This window comes from Pyrgilauda ruficollis, unplaced genomic scaffold, assembly GCF_017590135.1.
Source record: "Pyrgilauda ruficollis isolate IOZ18807 unplaced genomic scaffold, ASM1759013v1 scaffold54, whole genome shotgun sequence".
NCBI lineage: Eukaryota > Metazoa > Chordata > Aves > Passeriformes > Passeridae > Pyrgilauda > Pyrgilauda ruficollis.
Genome location: NW_024527044.1, coordinates 8,241,048 through 8,265,127, shown reverse-complemented (window position 1 = coordinate 8,265,127; position 24,080 = coordinate 8,241,048). Strand labels below are relative to the sequence as shown.

Genomic DNA, 24,080 nt, shown 5'->3' with positions numbered 1-24,080 from the left:
AAATTTCCTTTACTGATAGTCTTCCCTTATTTATGAGTATTCAATAGTGATGTGCTGTACCTTTGTACCATCAGTAGGGCTCAGAGAAATAGGTGAGCTGGGAAGTGATGAAAAACAAGATAATGGGGGAAAAAACAGACAGGTCTGCCACAGGAGGTCTGAAAATATCAGTTATGCACAAGGCTGCTGTCAGGACATGTTTTTTCTTACCTGATAGTTCAAATAGTTGCTGTTATTCATCTACTCAGGATTAAAATTGTGATGTGAACTGTGGCCACCAGCACTAGAACAGTTTGGTGCGTTGGTGAAAATGATTTATCAACAAGCTCATTGTTGTTATGGCAGCCACTGGTGTCCCTTACTTTTTGTATTTCTTGTATTTCTTGCACTCGTTGTACTCCTTGTACTGAAGTACTTCTTGTTTTTGCTCTGGAGACACTTGTAAAGTAAAAAAATAAGCTACAAAGCCACTTACTCAGTCTACCAAACTGGAATTAGGGAGGGACCTTAAGTTCCTGCAGCACTCAGAGCAAACCTGATTTTTATGTGGATGAGGTCACCTCAGGCTGGTCACTTTGTCCACATCTCCAGGCTGACCTTAAATTTGTCCTTCCAAAGGAGGAGAAGCTGCCTGCCTTGGATAGAGCCCTCTTGGAGCTCTTAAAAATCAGCTAAAGGATTGTCCTGTTTGTCTTCCAAAGCAGCTTCTTCGTTAAAAGCAAAAGGAATCCACAGAAGTACCTGAAAGGAGCCTACAAGGAAGATGGAGAGGGAATTTTTTACAAGAGCCTGGAGGAGCAGGACAAGGGGGAATGGGTTTCCAGTGGCAGAGTAGGTTTAGATGGGATACTGGGAAGAAATTCTTCCCTGTGAGAGTGCTGAGCAGCTGGGATGGAATTCCCAGAGAAGCTGTGGCTGCCCCTGGATCCTTGGCAGTGTCCAAGGCCAGGCTGGACAGGGCTTGGAGCAACCTGGGATGGGGAAAGGTGTCCCTAGCCATAGCAGGGGGTGGGACTTTTAAGGTGCCTTCCAACCCAAACCATTCTAATTCCATGGTTCTACATAGCCAGGACTCCTCCTAGGCTTGTGCTTAGCAAGGAATATTTTGCTCTGAGAAGCTCAGTGCAGTCTTTGCCCTGCCCTGCTCTTGTTTCCAACCCTTCTGATGTGTGTTGTCTGTACTGACATTCCCAACCACCCCTTTTAAATCCATGGATCCTAGGAATGCCCTGCCTGGGAAGAATCAAGAAGGAATCATGAGGTTTCTCTGCCTGGAGACATTTCTGTGCCTGTTACTGAGCCCTGAAAAGCTTCGTGGCAGTGGCAGTGTCTGTGTTCCCACACGTGCCCGCAGTGTATCCACACACATCAAATGTTCCTGGGAAAACAAACCCAAATCCCAACATTTGTCCAACTGCAGTTTTTTGTCGACTTCTTCCCCTCTCAGTTTAATCCAGTGTTTACTCAGTCAAGTGATTCAATTAGAGGCTGTTTTTATTTTCTTTCTGAGGAGTGAAGAATGTTAATTGTAGCTGAAATGCCTTCGAGTGATTCTCTCCTAATGTCACATTTCCATAAAATCTAGGAAAGCTTTGCTTTCTGCAAAGAGAGTGCAGCAGCAGAACAAAAATGCTAAAAAAGTGGGTTTAATGTTCTGAATGCTGGACTTGGCGTGGACTGGGACCTTGGTGGGGAAAGCAGAGGAAAAAAAGAAGGTCCTTTACTCCCAAAGTGTTGTGTTAGACTGAGAGAAAAGACAGCAGATTGTGCAGACAGTTGGAGATATCAAGGCTTAGGAGAATTAAAATTAATATGAAAAGCCATGATCTCAGTGTGTAGAGAAATGTCACTGCCTGGGTTGGAGTAGAGAGGAAGGAAATGGAAAACAGCTTTAATTCTGCTGTCCTTGGGTTCCCAGGCTGTTACTGGGGTTTCACTGGAGCATGATATGGATGGGGTTGGTCCTTCCTCTCAGGGATCTTGTGAGCCATGAAAAATAGAGCTGCATTCCTGTTCCTGGTACTTTGTGGGCTCCATTCCTGGAATCAGTAAAGTTGGAAAAGCTGGAAAATTTGGAAAAAAATCAGATTATCATAGAGTCCAACCATCAAGCAGCACCACCACCAAACCATGTCCCCAAGAGCCACATCCATACGTTATTTGGACACTCCAGGGATGGTCACTCCACCCCTGCCCTTGGCAGCCTGAGCCAGTGTGTGATAACCCTTTCCATAAAGAAATTTTTCCTAATATCCAGCCCAAACCTCCCTGAGGCAGCTTGAGGCTGTTTTGTCTCATCAGAAGAGTCTGACACCACCTCCCTGCACCCTCCTGTCAGCATGTTGTAGAAAGCAAAAAGGTGATCCGTGACCTGGGATTAAGGAGATCCTGATTTATCCTGGCCACAAATTTGCTTTATTCATCCTGAGAGGTGACAGGTACCATGGGCTAAACTGAAAGTTTGAATTATCATTGGCTGTCATAATTACACATTGTTTGCTTGTTTTTTTCCTTTTTTTCGTCACTTACTTTTTTTTTTTTTTTTTTTTTTTTTTTTTTTTTTTTTTTTTTTGTTTTTTTTTTGTGTGTGTGTGTTATAATGGCTTAGATTTTTATTTGGAAAGGACACAGGGCAAATCATGTCATTCCCGCTGCTGAATGCTGTGAAAATTCTTTGTTCCAAGTCAAATGGAACACCATTATAGCACACTTATCATCTGCTAAAAAAGTAGTAAATTGGGTCAAACTGATCCTAGATATAATTCTGCTGATGGTAATGGTGTTACATCAGGAAGAAATTTCTCTTGGCCTGTTAATAGGATGATAAGATAAAAATGTGGCTACCTTGGAGAAAGAAGTTCCACTCTCACTGATCCTGCCCTGTTTCCACAATGTTTTGAAGCTGCAAAGCATTGCAAGAGTGCTAAATATTGACATTTTGGCTATTATTATTATTATCTGAATGGGCTGGTGATGGTGGGGGAGGTGGTCAGGATTCTATTCCATCCTTCTCCTTTGAAATTTTTGGCTCCAGCAGAGCTGACCCTGAACCAGTGGTAGGTGCAGATGGGACCATTATTTTTCACCGCTTCATTTATTTTGTTTTAACAAATGGTTTCATTTTCTCTCCTGCCTCGTTGCTCTGTGTTCAGGGCCAGTTCAACACTTCTGCAGGTGTTCAGAGGTGTTCAAAGACAGGAGCAATGTGTAATGAGCTCTCCCCTCATGTCCCAGCTGCCTTTGTGGGCTGGTCAGAAGTCTTTAGGTGAAGCTAAAATTAAATGGAAAAGTGTAGGCTGGGATCTGGTGTCTTTAGTCTGAGCTGAATTTAGGCTGGGAAGCAAAAGGAAAGTAGGATCCAGTTTGCATTAAGTAGGTCAGATTTTGGGTGGAGAGAGGACCTTCTTCCTCCTCCTGAATGTGCAGCAACGCGTAATCAAAGGGGAAAATGGAATCCATATCCAAATAATCCAAATAATCCAAAATGTGGAAATAGAAGCAAACAAGATGAGATTCTTGCACAGGGAAAAGCAGAGATTTGGCTTCCCATAGTGTACCTGGCATGAAGCTGCTGCCAGGTGCATCAGCCCAGATGTTAACTCTGGGAATGAATTCCAGGACCTTTCCTTTCTGTCTCTTCTTCTTCTCCCTGCCCAGATTGCCCCAGGCAGTTGAAGAAAACAAGATTCCCACATGACTCCTGGTGTCCAGGGAAGTGAATGGAGCTGGAGAAGGGGCTGGAGCACCAGGAGGGGCTGAGGGAGCTGGGAAAGGGGCTCAGCCTGGAGAAAAGGAGGCTCAGGGGGGACCTTGTGGCTCTGCACAACTCCCTGACAGGAGGGGACAGCCGGGGGGGTCGGGCTGTGCTTCCAGGGCACAGGGACAGGATGAGAGGGAATGGCCTCAAGTTGTGCCAGGGAAGTTTCAGGATGATAATTAGGAAAAATTTTCATGAAAAGGGTGGTGGTCAAACATTGGAAGGGGCTGCCAAGGGCAGTGGTGGAGTCCCCATTCCTGCAGGGATTTAAAGGCTGTGTGGATGTGGCACTTGGGGACATGGATGAGTGGTGGCCTTAGCAGTGCTGGGGAACACTTGGACTTGATGATCTCAGAGGGGCTTTTCCCACCCTGATGATTTTATAATTTTATAATTTCTCACTCTTGTCTCAGCAGTGGCCTGGCTTTACCAGGACATGTGAGGAATGTGCTTCCTGAACATTTTCCCAAAACTTGGAGTTAGGAGACTTTCAACAGAATTGTCTCTTATTTTGAGAGTCCTTTGGGATCCAGATTCCAAATGCCCTGGGCAGGTGTTTGAACCAAGAGCTGTCACACCAAAATTCGGCAATATTTTGCTACCAGCTCCCACAGTTCCAGATCTAATTAACTAGGAAGAGCAAAATACTTTTCCTGGTCTTTCCCAAAAAATTTAGACTCCAACCCAAAGTCTCCAAAGATTAGCTGTATCTTTCTTATACAGCAGTTGAGATTTATGGAACTTTGCATAATAAAGAGAATCATTTCTATGGCCTGCTTGAGGGATGACTATTTCAGGCAGCTCTGGAAAATAAAATAATGAATTAAAAATGGCTCAGCTTTGCAGCAGAACTGCATTTGTTGCTCCTGCTTTTCTGCCAGGCACTTTTGATCCACCGAAGTGCAGGAATAATCAGTGCCACAGCAGACATGGAAGGCAAATCCTGCAGACCAACTGAGTGGAAAGCCAAGTGTCTCCCTGCATATTCATCTATTTATCACCTCTGATTCTCCTCTAATTCCTTTATTTTCCATATGATAATAGACTTTTCTCCATGCACACCCATTGTTCCCATGAAACAGGATTTGTCTGCACGCGAGATGTTCATATAACGTGTGAGGGCAGAATTCATCAAAACAATTGAGCTGTGAGCAGAGATCTCACTGAGTTGCTTTTTGCCTCCTTTATTCCCATCTTTTCTGCATTTGAATTGTTAAACAGGAGCTCTGCTGCAGTGTCAAAGAGTGCCTTACAAAAGCTGTTGCCATAGAATTACACCTAGAAATGAGTTCTTTATAAATCAGCGGCACGACAAGTGGTTATTTATTTGTACTCAGGTCTATTTAACAGCTCTTCATCACAAGAATGGCCCAGAGTCTGAGGAACAACTTATCCATTACAGCTCCCGCTCCCAGTGTATTCCATAAAGAGAAGATACAACTTTTCACACATTTTCAAAGAGTTCTCAGAAAATAATTCCCTCTTTTCTCACCTCTTCCAGGAATCCCTGAACTGCCCCTGTGCTTGTCACACCAACAACACAACCTCCTTGGGATCCCAGAATGGTTTGGATGGGAAGTGACCTTAAATCTCATCCAGTCCCACCCCCTGTCATGGGCAGGGACACCTTCCACTAGCCCAGGCTGATCCAAGCCCCGTCCAGCCTGACCTTGGACACTTCCAGGGATCCAGGGGCAGCCACAGCTTCTCTGGGAATTCCATTCCAGGCCCTCACCACCCTCACAGCCAGGAATTCCTTCCCAATATCCCAATATCCCATCCCTGCCCTCTGGCAGTGGGAAGCCATTCCCTGTGTCCTGTACCTCCATCCCCTGTCCCAGGTCCCTCTCCAGCTCTCCTGGAGCCCCTTTAGGCTCTGCAAGGGGCTCTGAGGTCTCCCTGGATCCTTTTCTTCTCCAGGTGAGCACCCCCAGCTCTCCCAGCCTGGCTCCAGCCCTTGGAGCACCTTTGTGGATTCCTCTGGACTCTCTCCAGCATCTCCACATCCTCCTGCTGTTGGTCCAGGCCTGGAGGCAGCTCTGCAGGTGGGGTCTCACCTGAGCAGGGCAGAGGGGCAGAATCCTCCTCTCCCCTGCTGGTCATAAAACCCCTTTGAAACCCTTCCTGGCAATGGAGCTTCTCCCTGGCTCCAGCCAAAGCCATTCCCATTCCATTCCGAGGGCAGCACAGGTGTCTCAGGGGATGTGCTGGGATCTCTTTTCCTCCTCTTTGCTGCTCCTGCCTCTCTCGTGTTCCTCAGCAGCGGTTCCCTGCTGGAATTTGCCTGGCAGCCCTTCGGAGCAGGATGGGAGGAGGAGCAGGGGCAGCTGGGCTGTTACAGATTCAGCTCCTTCCCCTTCATTCCTGGCTCCAAGGCTGACTTGGGTGACCTTCAGCTCTTCCTGCCATTGTCCTCACTCATGAAAAAGGGAGATAGTTTATCTTATCTTCTGAGGGGCTTTGAAATCCATGGATATATGGATTTTTCCAGGACTGAGTGTTGGAGGAAAGCACAGGCAGCAAGGTGAACTCAGAAGTTGTTCTTTATCTGCTGGAGTCATAAAGAATTTTAGCTGATACATTTTGGTGTTTATACATCTAAATTATTTTATTCAGCTGAAAAGGAACGATAGATCCAAATATTTTGCTTAATTTTAATCTCTGTTTTAAAGTTCTGTTTCCTCTCAGGTCCTGTAAGATGAAGTAGATGCTCCAGTGTGTAATATAAAATCTTTTTTTGGGCACCTTATAATTGTCCACATTTTGCAATATTTAATATTACAAACTACATTCAATCTCTGCCCCCCCAAACTGCTCTGCATATTTAACTCAAACAGTATTTTAATTGAAATTAAAGGTTTCAGACAGATCTTTACAGCTCTGCAGGATGTGACTTTCTGGCTTCATTCATTCCTCACATATGGAGTGAATATTCACTAAGTTCATTGGATTTACTTTTAATTTCTAATCAAGTTACTGACAAAATATCTGCTCCTGAAGCTTTTGTAATTTTAATATTAAATATAATAAAAATGTAATAGCAAAGGTAATGTCAGTTTTAATATTAAAATGTAGATGGACTGTACCATGTTGCCTCCTTCACTGACAACTTTCTATGAAGACTGGGTTTTAAAACTCATTGTCCTACAGAAATATTCTGAAAACATTTTAAACCAATTCTCCAATGAAGGTTTTTATTCCCCCTAGAAGTAGTTAAAATATTTTTTTTTTAAATCTGAGTTGAATGCAGCAGAATTTCAGTGCTACAGGCCAAGGCAAGTCTAATTTCATTGCAAAATTCCTCCATTTACAGAACCAAAATAATAATAATAATAAAAAAATACACTCGGCGAGGGGGAAAAAAAATCCCAAAGCCAGAAATTTCTGCTTTTGCAAGGATAGTGTTGGTGGTGGTGCCATTCCCTTTGAAATAATTCCTCCCTAATTGGTATCCCAATGTAATGGGTAAGTGAACATATTTCACAGCAGCAGCTGTTGGATGTTCAATGACTGGAAAATACGGCGCTGGTGAAGTGTGTGGAGTGCTCATCCCATCAGGAGGAGTAAGTTAATCATACACAATTCACTGAGCACTGGAGCTGCATTTGCAGAGCAGGGGCTGCCTTTTAATTGTCGCGGGCCCTTTTTCAATATCTTGCAGGATCTTTTGTCTCAGCCGTAGCAGTTTTGGTTGCATCCCTAAAACTGTCAGTCTTCCTTAATTTTGCAAGGGCCTAACAATTCCTCCTTCACAATGCAGCTTAAATTGGACCAGATGCTGCATCAATAGAGCAGTCTGCCCATCTCAGAGGCATTAAGCCCAAAATTATTTAGAAAATTGAAGCCTTTAACATACTCTGGATTAATGTGATTAAGTAGAGCTTGCTTTGATTCATAGCCATCTATTCCTTTATTAATAGCCATTTCATCAACAGGAGCAGCACATATGGGGACAAGATGACTGAAAGTTAAATTGATTGCTGGAAGCCTGGAAGAAAAGCATTTAATGTTTCAATAATAACTGATGTAAGACTTCACTGCGGGGCATTTTGGATAGATTTAGACCAGCTTATAAGCACAGTATTTATTAGTATCTTTTAATTTTTATTATAAGCTTGCTAAATGCAAGTTGGTGGGGTTTCTTTTGTATTATTTTTATTTTTAATCCCATCTTTAACTCTGAAGATTTGTAAAGGAGAGTCTCTCATGTGACTGATAACAGCTGGGCCAGGCCATAGTGGAGTTGGGACTTCTGGAAGGCTTAGGAGGAGATAAAATATAAGAGAGGGTAATTTGTTATGACTATTTGCACACATCCATTTCTGATCCTAGGGCCATTCCAGGTGCTGAAGGAGCGTGTGAGAGCTCTTGTATGACCCATAATACAGGGGGGCCATCCCTCACACACTTACACCCCATTTGCGGGGAGGGTTCATGTTTGTCCTGCCTTATTTCCCAACTCAGGAATTACATCCATGCAGATTTATATGTGGAATCATAATAAAAATATTTAAAAAATTATAAAAATATAAAAAGTAAAATAAAAACAAAAAAAAAAAAAGTTGAATAGAATGACAGAATCCCAGAATACCACAATGGACTTTAAAGCTCATCCCATTCCACCTCCTGCCATGGGCAGGGATGCCTCCCACTATCCCAGACTGCTCCAAGCCCTGTCCAGCCTGGCCTTGGACACTGTTTGTGTAGGGAGAGAGGCATTTACAGGATGATCCAATACCATGGAGTGGCCATTCCAACAACTGACAAATGAAGAGATCTAATCACAGTACCTGGGACAGCTCCCAGAGTATTTGCAAGTAAAGTCGCTTCTAAATTCTGCTAAAGATAATTAAGATGCCAGTTTCTTGGTAAGTTCAGACTGGTCTGATGCACCTAAAATAAATCTCTGAGTTAAAATGGAGAACGACGAGAATGAGCTGTGATTTGTGGCCATAATTAGAGTCAAGGAGTAGGATCCTGGAGACTGGGGTTGGAGGTCTTTACTCCAAGTTCTCATGGGAAGCAGGACTATCTCCAACACTCTTCAGGCCATCAAGTCAATTCAGGAACAGCTCCAGGGTGGTGGTTACAGAAGGGATGCACTGCAGGATTGTCCTCCTGGTGATAGAGGTTCTCCAAATGTCCTGTTTGAGCCTTCCACTTTGTGGGATGTGGCTGTTGTCATTTGCTGGGCTGTCTATTTCTGCTGAAAAAAGAAAATGTGGAGCTGCTGGAATGAAATCAGAGGAGGCCATGGAGCTGCTCCAAGGGCTGGAGCCCCTCAGCTCTGAGCCAGGCTGGGAGAGCTGGGGGTGCTCACCTGGAGAAGAGAAGGATCCAGGGAGACCTCAGAGCCCCTTCCAGGGCCTAAAGGGGCTCCAGGAGAGCTGGAGAGAGACTTGGGACAAGGGATGGAGGGACAGGACACAGGGAACAGCTTCCCACTGCCAGAGGGCAGGGATAGATGGGATATTGGGAAGGAATTCCTGGCTGTGAGGGTGGTGAGGGCCTGGAATGGAATTCCCAGAGAAGCTGTGGCTGCCCCTGGATCCCTGGAAGTGTCTAAAGCCAGGTTGGACAGGGCTTGGAGCATCCTGGGACAGTGGAAGCTGTTCCTGCCCATGGCAGGAGTTGGAATGAGATAATCTTTATTCTCCCTTCCAACCCATACCCTTCTGTGATTCCATGATATCCTAAGATTCTAAGTAATGTCAAACATTTCTCCCTCAGTGTTGCAAAATTGCATTTTATTCCAGATCGGATTTATGTAACCTCAGCTTTTGGCCACAGGATCTTCCAAGCAGTAAAACCAGAGTTCATTTCAACATGAGGAAAAAAAAATATCTCAAAGGCTTGGTAGCTGTGAGAAAGGAAATTTGTGCCTCTCCTTTTGCCAGAGTTGTTGTTCCTAAATTCCAAGGAGTTCTCCAAGTATTAGGGATGTACAAATCTATAAATGACAGCACAGTGATCCACATTATTTCCATATATTAATTCTCTGAGTTTTGAGTTTTTAAAATAAATAAACAATAGGGCTTTTTTCTCATTGTCTTCTAAATACTCTTGGGGCATCCAAATTGGTCGTTCCTTTTTGGAGGAGTAAATATAATGGAATACTGGTTTCACATGAATTAAAAATCCCTTCTTTGCTTTGCTGAAATGATCCCCTTTAAATGGGAATATAAAAAGGATACAAGTTATCTGTAGTTGAAAACTCCTGATTTGGGGCTGGTTGAACAGAAATAATGCATAATCAAATGCAATGAATGTTCATTAGGCTTAAACTGGAGGGAAATGGTTTTACTGGTCTAATGTGAATGATGATATTTACATTTTAGCAAAAGAAAAAAAAACAAAAATACTTTTTGTTTTGTGTGAGCACTGCACTGTTTACTGGAACTAATTTTAATTAATTGTATTAGTGGCTGAAATAAAGGCTGCTCTTATTGGCATATCCCAGCATAATTAATCATGGTAATAACTCATTTTACATGACTTCTTGAGGTTAAGCTTTGCAGAGCCATTCATTTAAATTGAGAATTAATAATGTCTAAAAAAGTTGGCCACAAAAAAAAAAAAAAAAAAAAAAGGGAGAAATATCTGTAAAGATTTATTAAAGGCCAGTGATTGATCTACTCCTCTTTGTTTTTTAAACCTGGTCTCAGACCTGGGTCGTGCAGCTGTAGAAGTCTCTCAGCTGGTGTTTGATCTGGTTCTGTGGTTAATGGGCTTTGTGGAGTGAATTTCTCACAAGTCCTTAAGAAAATTCTTCTCATCACTAAGTGGGGGTTTGTGCTCAGATTCCAGGAATGAGGAATTCTCTCTCCAATTCCAGTCAGAAATGGGATATTCTGGAACAGAGCCTCTGATGATGCCGGGCATGGAACAAAATTCTTCTCCCTGCAGGGACCTTCTTGAGGGTGGTTGGGAAAAATAAACTTACAGTAAAGGAACTGAAGCAAAAAAGAATTCCCAGGATGATTTTCTGCCTCCAAACTCTTTTGATTAACAGAGTTTTCAGGGGTTTAAGTATCTTTTTATCAACCAGACAACCAATTTTGTAACTTTTTGTGATTTGTGAACTCTCTTTTTTTGCTCTTTGCAGACATTGATACCATACACCCAAGACTGCAAATTCCTGATTTCCCAGTTTCTGACCTTACCCAAATTTTTAATATCTCTACTGGGCAAAATTTTAGCCCCCCCATTCAATAACCTTGCAGGAATATAATTTGAAGAGGAGCAATGACTGTAATTTATAATTAAAAGAAATAGCAGGTTTTCTAAAGCTCGTTGAGGGAAACTACTGTAAATGAAATGATTAAATATAATTTTAATTAATTGTGTGTCTTATAGCTGTTCTACATGTATAAATTGTGAAAATTTTATCTTTTGAATCTCTTTAATAGTTTCTCCTAAAGACTTTTTCAGCAAATAGTTGCTTGGGTATTTTTAGAACTTTCTAGAATTCTTTTATTAATTTTGATGGACTTAGAAGTATTTATCTAGTGCAAATTAATTCTGAATTTTCATCCCAGCTCCCTTTTTGCCCTCTCAGTATTTGTTTGTCATCACAAACTTTGCTCTGTTGCCTTCTCTTTGCACTTTGATGTTCTCTGGTGAAACCAGATTGCCTCTACTGCTTTTTTGCAGATTTGTTTTGGGGAAATAAGGAGGGAAACCATGATCCCAGTCTTATTTATGTTTATAATAGAAGTGTCAGAGTAGTTTAATAAAAATCATCTGTGAAGGAGAAGCGTTCAGAGTAAATACAAAAATTTATCCTTTTTTTTTTTTTTGGCATTCTGTCTACAGTTCTCAGGTATTAAGATCTGCACAATTTTTTCTAAGCTCTTTGGTGGTTTCCAGCTTCAGAAAGAGTCAGAATTGTCACATTTCAGAAACCAAACCTTTAATCAGAGATCTCCTCCACATAGTAATCTGTTACTGGATTCACTCTAGAGAGACAAGGAGAAACCACAATTTTTGTAGTTTTAACAGAAAATATTAAATATTAGAATATCTTACTCTCATTTCTTGTTTTTTAAATTCCAGATTAGTTATTATTTTCCAACTCTCCATCTTGCTATGAATAGATGTTCCCAGGTATTATATTTACCTCCATTTATCACCTTTCAAAGCTCTTCTCAGTGCATGACATATTCCTCACATTCCTATTATTCTTTGTTTTCCGTTACACCCATTTATTTAAGGAAATTCTTTGTGTTGCATAATGGTGGCACAGAGACTTGGCAGCTAAAAGCTGTAAAGTTTTCAGGAAAAAAAATCAATCATGTTTTCTGTTATATTGACATGAAAACAATTCCCTTTATAGATTAAAGCTGGGTTACTAAATCCAGGTATGATGCTTGTGTATTTATTATTGACTTTTAAATCTAAGCTTTTTCTGTACAAGAGCAGACCCCCACTACTGCTTTGGCTGGGGACATTCCACCCATTTTTGGCAATAAATCATCTCTTAAAAATTCTTTTCTGAAGATTTGGGTCTTCTGCTCCTGCTGTGTCCTGGGATATCACTCCCTTTCCAGCCAAAAGGGAATTCTTATTTTCCATTGGCCTTCTTCAGAACGAGTCACAGTTGAAGCAAACGGGTAAAACTCAATATTTGGGCTATTGAGGAAGGGTTAAATGGGATTTTGGGAAGGAATTGCTCCCTGTGAGGGTGGTGAGGCCCTGGCACAGGGTGCCCAGAGAAGCTGGGGCTGCCCCTGGATCCCTGGAAGTGTCCAAGGCCAGATTGGACAGGGCTTGGAGCAGCCTGGGATGGTGGAAGGTGTCCCTGCCCATGGCAGCAGTGGAACTGGATGAACTTTAAGGTCCCTTCCCACCCAAACCATTCCATTATTTCCCTAGGAAACTGTTCATTCAGCCCAAAAGATCCAACAGGAACCTAAACCGAGCAGTTCAAGACTGAACTCTGCCCAAACACAGAATCTGAAATTGCTGGTCACTCTATCTTTCTTGTAATGTGATTATTTTAAGCATAAAATCACAGAATGCTTTGGGTTTGAAGGGACCTTAAAACTCATCCAGGGCCACCCCCCTGCTATGGGCAGGGACATCTTCCACTATCCCAGGTTGATCCAAGCCCCATCCAGCCTGGCCTTGGACACTTCCAGGTATCCAGGAGCAGCCACAGCTTCTCTGGGCTCCAAGCCCCATCCAACCTCCAGGGAGTACCTTCGCATAACCCATTTGCCAGGAATGCAATTTATTGGAATGTAAAGGCTCCATCCATTGAATGTGTCAGTTAAGGGTTAAATTTGGGCTTTAAATGAGAATTTCCTTGATGTGAGAATATGGATTTTTTTTCTATTCCCAGCTCCACAGCTAAAAGATTCCAACTCCAGTATATAAAAATGATATAGAACTTGTAGTTGGGTCAGAGTCTTCCTCATCAACCATGATGAAAAGAAGATAACTCAAAAGTCCCAATTCTTTGCATAGATGAGTTTGGCATAGAAAAGCTTCGTTAAAGCCAAATGAACAAAGGAAAGAGGGAAAATTCACTCATATATTCCCAGCCTTTTAGGCTGGTAAGGGCTCCCTGCATTATTTAGTTTGACATTTTTATATTATAGATCATTATGTTTCGTGTTACTGTTTTATCAAGACTTAGCACTTTTTCCTTTAAATTTAGCTGATATTTGACTGAAGTGTCTCTCCCAGAAGGAAATCTGATCTGACTTGAAAATGTCAGGAAATGGAGAGGTGCTTTATAGGACATGGGTTTAGAGGAGCAACCCAAGATCCAGTGGTGCAACTGAGCAAGGACCATTTTCCATATCCATATCTAAACGCTGTTTTCCATTTGGAATTCCGTGGTTTCCATCCCTACCACTGACTCTTGATCTGCCTTTCCATTGCTTTCTCAAAGGCCCCTTTTTCATCCCCTTCCCCTTCCATGCTCATCTCCTTCAGTTACAAATCTCCAGGGGTTTCTTTTGGAAAGGGTAAATTCATCTGGCACTTGGTGGCTGTCACTGAAACGACTTTTCAGGATTTCTTAGTGCCAGGGTTGATCTCACCAGAGCTGTTCCTACAACCTCTTTTCTCTTTGACATCCCAATTCAGGCCCTATTTCCTTTTATTGCAGTCTGGCAATGAAATTCCATGTTTATTTCCACCCTTGCCTTTACTGCAAAGGTTGTCCCCCATTTGCAGGTACCAGGTGTGTCACTTTTTCCCTTCAGCAGAGATTTTACCTCTGAATTCTTTAATACATTTTTGATTGAGTGGCCCCAGCGCAGCAAGAAATGGCTTTGTAGGACCATCCCATCAGCTCCTCATCTGAGTAATCCACAGAATTTATAAATTGAGACTTTATATTTCTTTGGAATTCCTGATGAAGGGCTTTAAGAGCAACAGGCTCTATAGCAGTCCCTGCAGAGGACAGATGAAGATGCTGCCATTCAAACCTTGTTCCCTTTGGACAATTTTTTTTTTTAGAGATGTCATTTAGACAATTCTTAATCCACTTAACATGTGCACTATCGATATGGGGGAGTGTTAATTTTTTAATCAGTCATGAAGTAATAAGTCAAATTCATTAATAAAGCCTAAGTTCCATCCATGCTATTACATCCCACATTTATTACGGCCAGACTTGTAATTTCATGGGAGGATGAAATGGAGTCTGGCTGACAAGACCTTGTATTCCATAGGACCATGGTGTTAATTATGAGCCCATCTTCGACATTTTTCCTTCACTTGGCTGAAATTAAACCAGAAAACCTTTTCTAGGAGAACATTCCAACTGGGAACAGCATCTGGTCCACAGGACCAGGCTATAGGGAGTCTAAAATAATCCCCTTTTAAGGGATTATATTGTGGACGTTCCGCCTATAAAAATATAACCTATATCAAGTACAGTGAACAAGGAAAGTTTTGCCACCTCCTTTTTTTCCTACAGGTTTATATAATTCATTTTCTCCTGTTTATCGGCTGTTCAATGTACAGCCATTTTACAAATAAAAAGGGTTTATAGCAGTGGTCTTGCTTCCAGATATTCTGTTCAGCAAAACCAATCAATACTCTGTTTATCAAACCCATTTTGCTGCTAAAGAACAGACAGGATTTTAGCAAACAATAGTAAAAATTTTTGCAGCTCTGCCACAGAAATTTTAAATACTTGCAAAAAAACAAACAGGTTCATTTAGTATTTTTGTTTGGCAGATTTTTTTAAAAAAACCTTATTTTTTGTGAAAACTGCCAATCTCTTTTAATTTCATTCAAGTAGTTTACTGGAAAATATGAGCATTTCTGTGAAAAAAAGTAACAATAACAGCATGTTCAACTCCATTTTTTTTACTCACGATTTTATTCTCTTGGTTTTGTTCCTAAGGGGTAAAAAATGAAGTGATTCTAGAAGGCACTGGAAAGAGCAGTTCATTGTTTTATCAGCAAATTTTCTTGTCTTTATGAATTTTCATTTACTGGGTGATTCACCTGTCCTCTAATAAACCAAATAAAATTTAATAACATTTTCTCTGCAGATGCACCAGAGTGTAGCTGCTGTATGAACTACTTTCTGTACGTACTAAAAAGTACTTGATTTTCTGTGGTCCAGACAGAAGTTTCAGGAAGTTTCTAGAATTTATGGACAATTTATTTTGATTTAGAACTGCAGGACTGGCTAGTCCATAGTGATAAATTGGCTTCTTGCTGGAAAGGATTGACATGTTTTGATAAAACTGGATAAAAAAAGAGTGTGGATCACACTGAGAAGTTAAAGAATGATATTTTCTAAAGCAGAAATTCACAGTGGTTAATAAACCAAGCATTATCTCCAAGTTCAATGCTGGTAAAGTCATTAAATTGGTTTAAAATATAAAGAAGGAGGTAAAATAAATTAGCCACAAGTTAGTGCCAGTGTAGAAGTACAAAATAAGGGTCTGTTCCATTAAATTCTTTCAGTGTTGGGCAGGAATTCAAATAAAAATATTTTAATGGACCCTTATTAAAAATCTGTGAATCTGGGACTATTTCCAGTCTTTTTATCCTCATTGATTTGAAGGTAAAAATTTAAAGGGAAGGGGACACCCAAAATGTGCTCTCAGTATTTTAGTGCTGAACTTTTGTTTTGTTTATTTAACAAATAGGAAGGCACTGGAAATTTTCGAAGCAATAACCACGACTTAATAAAAATTCTCAGGCTGGTTTGGAGAAAGTGATGCTCAAAAGACCTTCCCATGACCATTTTTTGGGTAGTATTTTGCATTTTCACTTGGGCCGTGACTTTGGATAGCTGAGTTTGGTTTAACTCCCAAATCAGTGAGTGCTGAAGTTTGGTTGTGTTTCTTTGCATTCCACATTGGCATCATGGCCCTGGCACAGGGTGCCCAGAGAAGCTGTGGCTGCCCCTGGATCCCTGGAAGTGTCCAAGGCCAGGTTGGATGGGGCTTGGATCAGCCTGGGATAGTGGAAGGTGTCCCTGCCCACGGCAGGGGTGGGAGTGGATGAGATTTAAGGTCACTTCCCATCCAAACCATTCTGGGATCCCAAGGAGGTTGTGTTGTTGGTGTGACAAGCACAGGGGCAGTTCAGAGATTCCTGGAAGAGGTGAGAAAAGAGAGAGTTATTTTCTGAGAACTCTTTGAAAATGTGTGAGAAGTCATTATCTGCTCTTTATGGAATACACTGGGAGCGGGAGCTGTAATGGATAAGTTGTTCCTCAGACTCTGGGCCATTCTTGTGATGAAGAGCTGTTAAATAGACTTGAGTACAAATAAATGGAACAAAACGATCTTTGTGCTCCCTTCTAACCCAAACTATTGTGAGATTCTGTGATTTACTGGAGTCAGGACCTTATTTCTCAAAAGAGCCAGGTCCTTTTTTATTGCAGAATCAAGGCAGGAGGGAGTAGTTTTGGAATTTTTGCTCTGTAGAATTTAATTCACCTGAGGCAGGGCCAGGTGGAGGTGAAGCCCACGTGGCTGCTGGGACACTCCCAGGTGAGGAGCTCTCCAGCCAGCCCTAGGAAGCTGCTCCACTTTACTGGAGATAATTAAACACTCCCTGGATGCAGCCAGTTAAAAAGAATGAATTCTCTTCCCTAATCCCTCGGCTTGGGCACTCACCTGGGACATGATTAAGAAGGTGAGAGTCTAAATGCTCTTAGGAAGAAAAGGAATTGAAAATGTGTCACTCAGACGTCTTTTTCTCCCGGTCTTTGCCGGGGGGACGTTTTTGCCAGGGTTGCAATCCCCACTGAACGAGCTCGCTGGAGTTAATCCTCCGGGAGCGGCCGTGTTTTCTAAGTGGGAAATGGATCCAGGATAAACAGACAATCTGCTCTTGGCACTCAGCCCTCCCTGCCTCGGTGTAATAAAGTCTTCCCTTCTGCAGGGAGGTTCTTCAATGGTTAAAACCCTTCCAGAGCTGAAGGAACTGAGCGCCAGCACTGGAAATCTGATATCGGCTCCAATAAATAGAGTTTCTGTTTGCACAGTGAACAGCACTTAGAATCATATTTATAATTCCATAAATTATTTAAAAAATGTCATCCAGACATTGAGGGTTCTAGAAGTGTTCATACTCATTCAAACTTTTGCTGTGGGATATTAAAGATCTGCTAATTAAAAGCAGTGGGTGAACTGAGGACACTGTGACTCTCTGACAATATAAGTGGACATTTCAGGAGGAATTCTGAAGGAGGCACTAAGGTGAAGAGCTGGATGTCACTGAGAGAATCACATCTCCCACTCACATCATTTGAAATCCTTGCAGCTCCTCAGTGTCAGGCTGTTGAATGTTAAAGACACGCGGGTTTTTGGAGAACAAGTGGGCTTATTGTTTCTCTTTGATTGCTGCCTCTCCATTTTAAGAACTCTTACAAAAAAAAGGTTTGATTAGAAATATTTCAATTGTTTTTCTCACCATACAGAGGAGTAGTGACCTGGGTTGATGCTGTGTTATTTTGGCATTGGATTTACCAAGTGTGTGAGACACGAACAAAATGGGATTATTCTGTTTTCATAGTCAGACTCAAGCCTAATGCAAAAAGTCACCAATGCCAAGATTGTTTTTAGGAATAGCCACAGCAGAAAGAAAATCCACTGTATTGTGGAAAGGCTTTGAGGAAAATGAGATGTGAATCTGGTAGGACCAGCAGCATTACTTCCTTTCTTTTCCCCTGAGGGTGAATATTGATTTTAAATCTATTCTAACAGTCTCTTAGCTACACATCTGAGGATATTTTTCATGAGGTCAGGCTATAGTTCTCAGAGGAGCACCATTATTTCCTTATTCTGGGAAAAAAAGGAGGCTGATCCTTTGAACTTCTGGATTAGCAGGAGCAGGCAGTGTTGACAAGGTGTAATTGCTGTTTCAGTCAGGAGGAAAGGTAATGCCTCTGTTGTTTTTAAGTTCTTTAGGAAACTTTCCTTGGTCTAAACCTGTTCATTTTAGGCCAGTAATTTGCTCCATAGTGATAAAAACCTTTCATAAGCTTCATGTTGGCTTACAAAAAATGAAAATACTGAAGTCAGAAGTCACTCTTTAATCTGATTTTAATTGTACAATTGCACACAGAAGCACTAGGTTGGAAGAGACCTTCAAGATCATTGAGTCCAATCCATGCCTTAACACCTCAAGTAAGCCATGGCACCAAGTGACATATCCAGTCTTTTTTTTTAAACACATCCAGGAATGGAGACTCCACCACTGCTTTGGTTACTGGTTTCACCCTAACTCAGGCTTACCACCTTGGGCCTGCTTCCAGACAGCCCAGCTGCATCCCCTTCCCCCTTCAAACCTAGTTTAAAGTCCTCTCAATGAGTACTGCCAGTTCTTGAGCTAAAACCATTCTGCTCTTAACAGAGAAGTGAAGCCCATCCCGTTCCAGCAGGCCAGGTTCTGGAAAAGTTGCCCCATGATCAAAGAAGCCAAAATTCTGCTGGTTCTGGAAAAGTTGCCCCATGATCAAAGAAGCCAGAATTCTGCTGATAACACCCACCCTTGAGCCACTTTTTGATAATGTGGGCTCTGCTATTCCTTTCATAGTTTTTCTCTGCCACCAAAGAGAGCAGAACACTACCTGCGCTCCTGCCCTATCGACCAGTTGACCCAGTGCTTTAAAGTCCCTTTTAACTGCCCTGATGTTCCTCTTTTTAATCTCATCACTGCCAGCCTGCAGTATCAGCAGTGGGTAATAATCAGAGGGCTGAATCAGCCCAGGCAGTGTCTCAGTGATATCCCGTACCCAGGCCCCAGGGAGGCAGCAGACCTCTCTGTGGGGTGGGTCTGGTCGATATATGGGGCCCTCTGTTCCCCTCAGAAGGGAGTCACCCACCACGACTACCCTTCTTTCCTTTTTGATGTCAAAAGTGGTGATCCACCAGATGAATCATAATTGGGAGGCTCCCTGGGCAGATGATTTTCTTCTACATCATCTGGCTGACTCTCCTCATCCAGGGCCTCTTACTTATTCTGAAAGTGATGGGGATTGGGAGGAATTTTTGTTACCTCCTTGAGTGGAGTGGGACCCATTTCCACTCCCCTTTATCCACCAGGTGTGTCCTCCTGTTGACAGTGGGAGGAGTGGGAGTGTTCTGACTCCCTCAAGGATGGAAGGGCAGAACCCCACCAATCTACTTCCCTTTCACTTTCCATAATACTCCTTAGCCTTTCCACTTCCTCCCTAAGCTTGGCCACCAGAGAGAGGAGATCGTTCTCCTGTTCACCCCACAGGCAGGCTTCTTCTGGAATGCCCCCTGGCACCACTGATAAACTCAAACACTCTGCACAGGAAGGGCTCTGGACACATCCTTTTTGGGGGGTTCTATCTGGCTACATACACTTTCACTAACTGCAGGTTTTGATCTTGTAAAAACCATCACTAACAACAAAAAAAAAAGAAACCCAACAAAACCCAAAACCAATCAACTGACAAAAACCCAACAAACAACACAATAAAAACTCCACTAGCAGGTGGAAACCTACAACCCTGCCTGTGCAAACAGCTGTGCAAATGGCTGTGCCACACCCACAGAGAAGTGCCACTCCCCTCTTTACCACTCAAATTGCTGTGCCACGCCCACAGAGATGTGCCACGCCCCTCTTTACCACTCAAATTGCTGTGCCACGCCCACAGAGATGTGCCACGCCCCTCTTTACCACTCAAATTGCTGTGCCACGCCCACAGAGATGTGCCACGCCCCTCTTTACCACTCAAATTGCTGTGCCACGCCCACAGAGATGTGCCACGCCCCTGTTTACCTCTCAAATTGCTGTGCCACACCCCCAGAGATGTGCCATGCCCTTGTTTACCTCTCAAATTGCTGTGCCACACCCACAGAGATGTGCCACGCCCCTCTTTACCACTCAAATTGCTGTGCCACGCCCACAGAGATGTGCCACGCCCCTGTTTACCGCTCAAACTGCTGTGCCACGCCCACAGAGATGTGCCACACCCCTCTTTACCACTCAAACTGCTGTACCACACCCACTAAGAAGTGCCACGCCCTTGTTTACCTCTCAAATTGCTGTGCCACACCCACAGAGATGTGCCACGCCCCTCTTTACCACTCAAACTGCTGTGCCACGCCCACAGAGATGTTCCATGCCCGCCCTCTGCCTGCGTGACTAACGAAAACAATGTTGGCTTGGGCAAGTTGGACACGCCCCTGGTCGTGGTCTCTCCTTTTTTTCCTCTAACTACAGCAAAAGTCCCAATTTGGGCACCACCAAATTAATTGTTTTTGCTGATCAATGACATCCAACCACGATATCTGGAATAAATTCCATCTCTGACCTAAGCTGGCTGTTGTTTCTTGTTGAAGACCATTTCACTTAATTATTAAGTCAGTTAGCTCTAACTTGTATTTTTATTCTGCTGAATGGGTGATCCTGCTTCCCACCATCCGAATTTGGCTTCAGGTAATGAGATGCTTCCCTGGACTGTAAAAGGCAGAGAGGAATTGGGTCACAGTTGGGGACATCCTGCAGGACAGGGGGACCTGGCTTCACTCCAGCTCCCAGGAAACCTGGATATTCTCTTTTAATCTCACTGGGCAGATTTTTGACACATTGAGATAGGGAGCAATTTGATTTTATAAAATCTAGGCTTCAGATATCCCAGATGTGTCCTCCTTTACTCCTCTGCATTCCAGACTAAATTTAATCCCAGTCTTTCAGATCCCTTTTATCGTCTGGCCCAGGCCTCTGTGCCTTGTTTAGGTTTTGTTTCAGGTGCCCCATTAACTGATAAAATCAGTGTCACACTTTGCCCTATCGTGGCTCTTTAGTATTTCCCAGCATCCTTTTTATTTCTGTTTTTTATTAAAATTCAAATTTCTCCTCATGCCTTTACTGAACCGTCCTCAGTTACTCACAAAATCTGATTTTTCTTTTTTGGTGACAGCTCATTCAGGAGCCAGCACTGGGCCGGATTCAGCCTGTGTGGAATTCCTTGATTCTGTTTAAATCAGTGGAATAAATCTGGAATAAATCTGGCATAAATTAAATAAAAACCTTCCTAATGTGATCAAGGAGCTTAATATGTCCCCAACAAAAGGCAGATCCAGTTTATTCTTTTGATATTTGCATATTATGATTTAATTGAAGGATGGGATTTTTTCCCCCATTCATGAATAGGTAATGACAACAAACGTCTAATTTTTAAATTATAAAATATAAAACATATATAAAACATAAAATGCACTTTGTGCAGTGGACTGTCACCTGAGAAGTCTGAGTACTCATCAATATCACTATTAATTAAAATTTAAATGAATTGTGTGGCCAGATCCTTTAGAAGCTGGATTTTTCAATAATACTGTGAGTCACAAACAAGTCAGAAATGAAAAAAAAATATCCAAAGTGTAACTGAAAAATAGGAATAATATTTTTGTAAGTGCTGTAACATCTGCTAATCTTCCTTGCATTTCTGCTGTCATAAAATTTGTTCAGCCAGGCTTTGACACTTTTGTTCCTGGGATATTGTGAAACAGTTTGGAATTATTTGTATGATCGTGTGTAAACACACCCTTGACATTTGTTTTTATCATCATAATCAATATTATTGATATTTTATAGTAATGATAATTATTTAATAATCAATTATATTATCCATTTCTCCACGGAAACAAACCCAGTCAAGACAGCTTAGACATAGAAGTTTTCATATTCTAATGCTCTATTTGGAATATTTCAAATATTTTGGTAGTTTTCACTTATATATTTGCTAGAATTATTAATTTTTTCTCCTTTAAGCTAAAAAACTGCTGTAATATCATCACTGTTTTCTCTTCTCGTCTCTCTGCATGGTTTATTTCACGATGGCCCTGTCTGAACAAATAGATTTAGTAGAGTTGACATAAATATAAAACATTGTGCAAAAAAGCTCAGGTAAAAATGGTGCTAAATCAAAGTATTTTTAGGAAAACATGAAACAAAACCAAAGGACTGTGCTTGGAATCGCAGAGACGAAACCCTGAGTGTGGCCTGGCTAATTGTCAATGCTAAAATCTGATTTTATTTTGAATTTTCAGGCAGAACTGGGCACACCGAGGCCGTCCGGGTGGTGTTTGAGCCACAAAACATCAGCTTTGAGCAACTGCTCAAGGTCTTCTGGGAGAATCATGACCCAACACAAGGTAGAGTGATGAGCGAGCCAGTATTTAATTATCTTACTAATTACAGCTGGGATAATTAGTGTTTGAGCTGCATGGAAGAGATGAACCTTGAAATCACACTGGAGCTCAGGAATATGATTGCAGACATTTATTGACAGAGAAAGAGAGGGAGAGGGAGAATGGGAGCACAGAAGCTCTGAGTGCCCCTCCTCCCTTACAGCTGCCTGGGCTGGGAAAATTCCCACAGAGTGGCACAGGAGACAATGGAAAATTCTCTTCAACTTTGATTATGACAATTTTGTCCTTTCAATTAGACTGTATTTCTTTGCAATTTCAAAATTTCTATTATTTTATTTTACCTTGCATTTTAAATTTTATTTTATTTTGCTGTATTTTGTTTTTTAAAAATTTATTTTATTTTATTTTATTTTATTTTATTTTATTTTATTTTACCTTATTTTAGTTTTTTTGAATTTTATTTTATTTTATTTTATTTCATTTCTACCCAGGCCCTTTATCCTTCATCACAGCTTGGGATTTTACATTTTTCAACAGTACTGAGTATATTTTATGATTAGAAAAAGGGAGCAAAAAGGGCTTAGAGATGTTGTGCAGAGACACCAATGGATCATTCTACCTATCTGCCTTATCCAAACCTTTGGATTTAATTTATCCTTCTTGGCAGGGGTTTTGTGCTGACACGACCCACATCTGTGCAAACAGAAATGGGAAACTGTGTGCAGAAAACATTTTGCATGTTTATAGAGTTCCAATAAACCTCATCCCTTCTCCCATTTCCCAGAAACGCTGCACACAAGTAACTCATTTCAATATTTGAACAGCCATCGTAATTATGCCACTTGTTACCGCATCTGGGAACAAAAAAATTGCAGATGATACCTCCAAAATGTGATGCCATCCCAGGAAAGAGAAACTCAAAGAGGGATCCAGGGACTATTGTGGATAAGTGTCTTCCACTGAGCCCAAAGTGGTTATTGCAGCTTCTGCCTGTATGGAAAGGGCTTGAGTCAGGAATTTTCTGTCTGCAGGGCCAGGAAATCAGAACATTTGGTGCAGTTCCTCTGTTGCCATCCCAGGGATCTGTGGAAATATTGCTGGGGATTTGAAGAGGGACAAAAAAAGGATATAGAGCCCAGAAAACCGCCCCAGTGCTGGGAATAGACACATGAAAGAGGGAGAACACCATGTCATGGCAGGGTAGGTTGGATATCAGGAAAATGTTCTTCTTTTAGAGGGTGGCTGGGCACTGGAACAGCTCCCCAGGGAATGGTCACGGCTGCCAGAGCTCCAGGAGCATTTGGACAACGCCCTCAGGGACAGGGTGGGATTGTTGGGGTGTCCTGGGAGACCCCAAGGAATTGGATCAATGATCCTTGTGGGTCCCTTCCCACTCAGGATATTCTGTGATTGTATCATCAAGTCATCCTTGCAGGTGCCTTGTGCCAGTTTGAGCACCTGACCCTGACCAACCAGAACAAGCCGCAGTAGCTGGGAGCTGAAGTTTGGAAAGCTCCGCTGTGGGATGAAGCAGCTTCACATCCCTCAGTGTAATTAAGCATTGGAATTTTTTTCCATCACTGTCCTTTTGAGTCTTTCGGATGGGATAATCCATCATTTTAAAAGAGGGGCTTGATTCCAGTCAGGAGAAGGAATACTGTGAATTTGTCGAATGCAGTGGCCCATGCTGATGATTTATGAGCTTCCCT

General features: G+C 42.0%; 1 protein-coding gene across 1 annotated transcript in view; it reads left to right on the top strand.

Annotated features, from left to right (window-relative positions):
- Positions 1-24,080, top strand: part of MSRA (methionine sulfoxide reductase A) — a 229,614-nt gene that overhangs the window by 110,705 nt on the left and 94,829 nt on the right. The window contains exon 4 of the mRNA XM_041480984.1: positions 22,270-22,374. Within this exon, the coding sequence (XP_041336918.1) occupies positions 22,270-22,374 (105 nt within the window). The remainder of the gene's footprint in view (positions 1-22,269; positions 22,375-24,080) is intronic.